Raw genomic sequence first — 6437 nt, forward strand, 5'->3', positions numbered from 1 at the left:
ATTCAGAAATTCAGAAATTCGGAGATTCGGAAATTCGGAGATTCGGAAATTCAGAAATTCAGAAACTCGAGGTTCTGAGATTCTGAGAAGCTGATTTTCTCAAAATCTAGAATTCAAAAAATCCAAAAATACTTAAAAAACGAAACTTCAAGAATGCAAAAATTCGAATTTTCCAGAAAAAAAATTTTTAAATATAAAAAATTATTCATTGAAAAAGTCGAGAAAAATCATATTTTCAGTCATATTCAACCTTCTGAAATATTAATTTTCAATTTTGAATTTTTCCTTCATTTTCACATTTTCAAATTTCTTCGTTATACCCCTTACAAAGCTAGAAAAAGTTCAAATTCCCCCATTTTTCGATATTCTCTTTTTCCCTTTTTTCTTATCTTTGAAAATCCAATAAAACCTCCCTTCTTCTCCTTTTTTTCTGAATTTTCTCATCAGAATTTGTTCAGATTTTGCTGCTCTCCGTGAGCAAACATATAAACATTCAAACAAAAAGTATATTGGAATGAGAAAAAAAAAGAATAAGAAGAAAATGAATTTTTCTTCTTCTTCTTCTTCCGAGTCAAAACGGCTCCTCGAGCATGGGAAAAAAAAGAGTACTGAGATAGTATGGAAAATAGAGAGACGCAGAGAAACGAGGGATCGAATTACAACATGAAGAAAAAGAACACAATGGATGAACAGAAAACAGAAAAATGGGGGTTTAGTGGAATTTGAGAATTTTTGAAAATATTTTTTTGTTTTAAAATTTTAGAAACCGAAAATCGGAATATCTGAGTTTCCGAACTTCTAAAACTTTGATTTTCTGGAATCTCTATATCTCTAGAAGCTAGAAAAATGAAATTCAGTTTTTCCAAATTTTGTTAGATTTGAAAAAAAAATTTTGAATTTTCGGAATTTCCAAACTCGGGTTTTTGATTTCCACATTTTGAAACTTGATTAAGATCTTTCTGAATTCCTGAATTTATGAATTTCTGAATTTCTGAATTTCTGAATTTCTGAATTTCTGAATTTCTGAATTTCTGAATTTCTGAATTTCTGAATTTCTGAATTTCTGAATTTCTGAATAAAACAATCATAACTCCTATCAAAATTAACTAAAAATCAACATCTTCATCTTGGTGCGTAGCTGTAAACCCGCCAAATTCAAAAATCCAATTTTCAAATATCTTCAAAATCACTTACCATCGCCAAAACGGCCATGAGTGCCAAGACAACAGCGGCGACGACAATAAGCATAACCATTGGGTCAGTTGGGGAATATAGTGGATTTTTTGAGACCAGTGGAAGAGAAATTGGTGGAAGAGTTGGAGCAATCGGATGGATTTCACAACTTTGACCGGAAAATCCAATTGGGCACCTGGAAAAAATTTTGGAATTAAAAAATAAAACTAAAACTTGTTAAAAAATTGAAAAAAAATTAAAAAATATTTTTCAGAACTTTCTAGACTTTCTAAAAAAATTGGGTCATCCTAAAACAAGGTCACCAGACACGCTGGCATGTTTATACAAGGGAGAAGCTCAAAGCTCCGCCCACTTTTTCAGAGAGATAGAGAGACGCAGACACATTTTTCATGTGACAATTGAAAGGGGAGAAGAGTCAAAATTGCCTTTTTTATGGAGCTTGTGGTGGCTGCTTTAGACATCAAAATGAGCAAAATACTGGAAGAGCAAATTTCGTGTTTTTTGTTGAAAAATAACTAAAAATTCAATTCTAGTTTTTGGAATAAAGATAGGTTTTTAAAAAATTTTATCACAAAGAATTTTTGAAATTTTGGAATTTTATTTGAATATTTTGGAAAAGTTATTAGCAAAAAAAAATGAGAAAAAAAGATTCATGAGCTCTCGGAGCTCCCGAGAAACGAGAAAAATCCGGAAAAAAAACTCGGGGTCTTCTGATTTCTGGTGTTCTGAGCATGTGTTTTTTCTGCTTCTCCTGTTTTCGTAGGAAAGCGAAAACTTGTTATTCTGTTATTACTCGGACTTCAAAGGGGCAAATGAAGGGATTTCGCAATATTAAAATTTGGGAAAAATTCAACTTTTTTTCTATTACAGGGGCTCTTCAATTAGAGGGGGTCATTCTGTTTTTTGAAATTTAGCGAAATTCGACGAAGTTTCGCTCAAAATTCATGAAAATCTGCCAATTTTACCAAAATTAACCAAAATTTTCATCGAGAAATAGATTGTGGAGTTTTCGGAATATTTTCCATCTGATTTCAAAACACATTTTGAATGGGGCCCTTTTTCACAGAGGGCCCTTCTATTACAGGTCGTCCTTCTATTTTTCCAAACCCCTTTCAGAGGGCTCTTCTATTGAAGGCGCCTTCTATAAAAGGAGCCCTTCTGATACAGGTTTTACAAGTTCTAATTTTTGAGAAGTTTTTTTCAAATTAAAACTTTCGAAATCACAAATCTGGAAATTAGAAATCCTTATTTCAGAAAACCTAGAAAAGTACTAATCTCAAGAATTATAAATCCTAACATCAAAACTTCGGATCTCAAATGATAATGTAACATTCTCTCGGGGGTCCTAATCTTCTCCTGATTACTCCTCTTACACAATTTTCATCCCTTCATTCTTCTAAATCTCTCATTTCAAATCTTTTAAAAGCACATTTTCGAAATCTTCCTCTTCTTTTACCTCTGCTCTCGATTTTCGAGAGAGCACAAAATTACACCTTTTTCCCGCGCTCAAGGGGTCGAGGAGGATGATATGCAACAATCGGAAAAGAGAGAGACAGACAGAGAGAGAGAGAGAGAGAGAGAGAGAGAGAGAGAGAGAGAGAGAGAGAGAGAGAGAGAGAGAGGAGCAGAGGAAGCAGCAGCTGTCAGGAAGAGGGTACCTAGTAATATGTATACTACATAATATGTGACATTTGAATGATGGGCTGGAGTTGGATAAGAGAGCGCTTACTTGTTATTGAATTCTCGGAACTATCGGAATGTTCCAAAATCTCCAAAGAAACTTCTAGAACTTCTAACAATGCTTTCAAAAGAGAACAAAAAAAATTCTGCCCCCGGTGGGGTTTGAACCAGGGCCCTTAGATCCGCAGTCACTCTTCTACCCAGTTGAGCCAGACATGCGAAAATATGTAAATAGGTCATTTCGATGTGGAATTTTGTGCTAAACCTAAAAATCATAATAAAATCTTTTGAAAATTGAATTTGAGCCCCGAAAATTCAAGAAATTCTCTAGTCGATGCACCATAGTGGTGATCCCCTTATCTTTAACCAAATCAGCTAACCAATCAGTGGGATCGATTGTAGAATTTGTGTGAAAATCCAAAAAATCCCAAAATTTAAGGAGATTTCAAAAAATTGTAGATTATTTTATCCCAAAGAGAATTCCGAAATTCAAAAATTACAAATTTTCGAAATTCTAAAAATTCGTGATGAAAATTCGCGATGAAAAAGCAAAGTATTTTATGAATTTTTGATTGCTCTCAATTTAGCTTTTTTTTGACATGAAAAACACTGAAAAACGTTTGAAAAAGAAAACAAAAAGATTTGACCCAGGTGGGGTTTGAACCCCTGACCTCTAGATCGTCAGTCACTTCTCTACCCAGTTGAGCCAAAAATGCCAAAATCGGTAAATAGGTATTTTCGATGTGGAATTTTGTACTGATTTTCAAAATGTGTGTGAAATACGCTGAAAACAGATTTTCAGTTTTGAAAATTCAAATTTCCTTTTGGTCGAAGCACCATGTTGGTGGTTCCAAAATGGCTCATTTTTGGTTCCTAGTCCCTCTAGAATACCTAAAATTGTTTTAAAAAGAACACAAAAAGGTTTGCCTCCGTTGGGGTTCGAACCCCTGACCTCTAGATCACTAGTCACCCTTCTACCCAGTTGAGCCAGAAATGCGAAAGTCGATAAGTGGGTCATTTCGATGTGGAATTTTGTGCTGAATCTAAAAGTCAAAATTAAATCTACTGAAAATTGATTTTGAGCCCCGAAAATTCAAGAAATTCTCTAGTCGATGCACCATAATGGTGATCCCCTTATCTTTAACCAAATCAGCTGACCAATCAGTGGGATCGATTGTACAATTTGTGTGAAAATCCAAAAAATCCCAAAATTTAAGGAGATTTCAAAAAATTCTAGATTATTTTATCCCAAAGAAAATTCCGAAATTCAAAAAGTACAAATTTTCGAAATTCTGAAAAACTACAACTAAAAATGAGGAGAATTAGTGGGAGACAAAAAGAAAGTGATAAGAAATCAGTGGAAAAATAGGGGAAATATATGAATAATGGAAGTGTATACTGAAAAGAGGTGCAAATAATCAGTCACTGATAATGAGTAGCAAAATTGATAAAAATTTTGGAAACAAAATCGGAAACAAAGAGAATTGTAATATTTTGTGCTGAAATTGATATATTTGAAAAATGAGGAAAAATGAAAAAAAATTGTTTAAAATTCGATTTCATTTTTTTTTTTGGTTTTTTGAATTTCTGATCCTTTAATTTCAACTTTTTCGAATTTTCAGTTTTTGAAGGCTTACCTGCACAAGAATCTGGCTTTATACGTGTCAAAAAGTGTTTGATCGGCCAAATCGTTGAATGTGATATTGAAAATTTGGCATTGAGAAATCACATTGATTCCAATTTTTGCAAATGATTCGGTCAGATTTGAAATCCCCACATTCAGGTCTACAGAGTTGGTTGGGTCTGGAAAACGTTAGTTTTGGTTTTGGGCTTCAAAACACTTTTTGAATGACAAAGTGGCCCCAAGCTGGCTTGTTTTTTGGTTCCTAGTTCCTATAGACAATCTAAAATTACTTTTAAAAAAAACAAAAAAAAAAGGTTTGCCCCGGTGGGATTCGATCCCTTGACCTCTAGATCGGCAGTCACCCCTCTACCCAGTTGAGCCAAAAATGCGTAAATCGGTAAATAGGTCATTTCGATGTGGAATTTTGTGCTGAATCTAAAATCAAAATAAAATCTACTGAAAATTGATTTTGAGCGCCGAACATTCAAAAAAATTCTTTAGTCGATGCACCATATCGGTTATCCCTTTACCTTTAACCAAATCAGCTGACCAATCAGTTGGATCGATTGAAGAGTTTGTGTGAAAATCCAAAAATGGCTCACCACCAAAACAACAAACTGCTGGGAAATGCTCCATTTCTCTGAAAATTAAAATTTTGAAACAATTGAGATTCGATTTTAAAAAATCGAAAAACTATCTGGAAAAAATATGAAACTTCGAAAACTCAGAAATTCAGAAATTCAGAAATTCAGAAATTCAGAAATTCAGAAATTCAGAAATTCAGAAATTCAGAAATTCAGAAATTCAGATATTCAGAAATTCAGAAATTCAGAAATTCAGAAATTCAGAAATTCAGAAATTCAGAAATTCAGAAATTCAGAAATTCAGAAATTCAGAAATTCAGAAATTCAGAAATTCAGAAATTCAGAAATTCAGAAATTCAGAAATTCCAGAAATTCAGAAATTCAGAAATTCAGAAATTCAAAAATTCAGAAATTCAGGAATTCAGAAATTTAGAAATTAAAAAATTCAGAAATTCAGAAATTCAGAAATTAAGAAATTCAGAAATTCAGAAATTCAGAAATTCAGAAATTCAGAAATTCAGAAATTCAGAAATTCAGAAATTCAGAAATTCAAAAATCCGAAAATCAGAAATCCGAAAATCAGAAAATTCTAAAATTCTACAATTCCAAAACTCTAGTAATTCCGAAACTTCTGAAAATGGGAAAATCTTTTTTATCTGACCGGAATATTATATTTTTCAAAAATAACACAAATAAACAAAAAATCGAAAATGTTATCAGTAACTTTTTGCACCTTGTCACATTGTTTCATTTCCAAAAACAACTATTTTCGCTGCAAAAATAGAAATAAAGAGCAAAAAATAGGTTTAAATCATTATGAGTCATTATTGTCATTTTAATGGGTTACTGTAGATTTCAAAGCTTTTCCGTTGTTTCTAATCTTGACATTTTTCAATACAAAATTTTCATCGGCTTTAATTTTTTGAATTTCCCGCCAAATTCTGTTCCAAAATCAATTTTTCCATTATTGCAGATGGTCAAAGGCTGCTTCTGCGACTGTTTCGGACCAATGGCTCGTGAGGATCCATACGACAAGCCGTTAGATCCAGAAGACGTCAAGCGATGTCTTCAGAAGGTTCGCCAGAATCAAGCGGCCAAGGTTTGTGAATGTTTCGAATTTTTATAAAATTTCGATGAGAAATAAGCAAAAAATCAGTTTTAACGGACTATATTTTGAGTTCTGATTTTTTTTTGAATTTTTGAATTTTCAGAAATGCGGAATTTCAGAACTTTCTGGAATTCTCAATTTTAAAATTTCTCAATTTTTGAGCCTAAAAGTTTCCAGGAAATGGCTCGTGAGCCACTGGTCAGCCATCCACCACCACCAAGTGCTCCGCCACCAATGGTCTCCGAAT

The 6437-nt window shown here is 33.1% G+C and overlaps 3 protein-coding genes across 3 annotated transcripts in view; 1 reads left to right on the plus strand and 2 right to left on the minus strand.

The window, feature by feature from the left end:
• The window catches only part of CBG16017, a gene marked incomplete at both ends in the record, with an annotated part of 6100 nt that extends 4846 nt beyond the window's left edge, over positions 1 to 1254 (minus strand). The window contains one exon of the mRNA XM_045243104.1: positions 1195 to 1254. Within this exon, the coding sequence (XP_045095938.1) occupies positions 1195 to 1254 (60 nt within the window). The remainder of the gene's footprint in view (positions 1 to 1194) is intronic.
• Positions 1255 to 4507: 3253 nt separating this feature from the next.
• On the minus strand, positions 4508 to 5134 carry CBG16018 (the record flags this gene model as incomplete). The annotated part of the gene is made up of 2 exons (XM_002643355.2): positions 4508 to 4677; positions 5029 to 5134. 2 exons carry the CDS (start codon positions 5132 to 5134, stop codon positions 4508 to 4510), a joined length of 276 nt encoding a protein of 91 aa, XP_002643401.2.
• Positions 5135 to 6091: 957 nt separating this feature from the next.
• The window catches only part of CBG16019, a gene marked incomplete at both ends in the record, with an annotated part of 1901 nt that continues 1555 nt past the window's right edge, over positions 6092 to 6437 (plus strand). The window contains one exon of the mRNA XM_045243106.1: positions 6092 to 6181. Coding sequence (XP_045095937.1) covers positions 6092 to 6181 — 90 coding nt within the window. The remainder of the gene's footprint in view (positions 6182 to 6437) is intronic.

The sequence above is a fragment of the Caenorhabditis briggsae genome, assembly GCF_000004555.2.
Source record: "Caenorhabditis briggsae complete genome, chrII, whole genome shotgun sequence".
NCBI lineage: Eukaryota > Metazoa > Nematoda > Chromadorea > Rhabditida > Rhabditidae > Caenorhabditis > Caenorhabditis briggsae.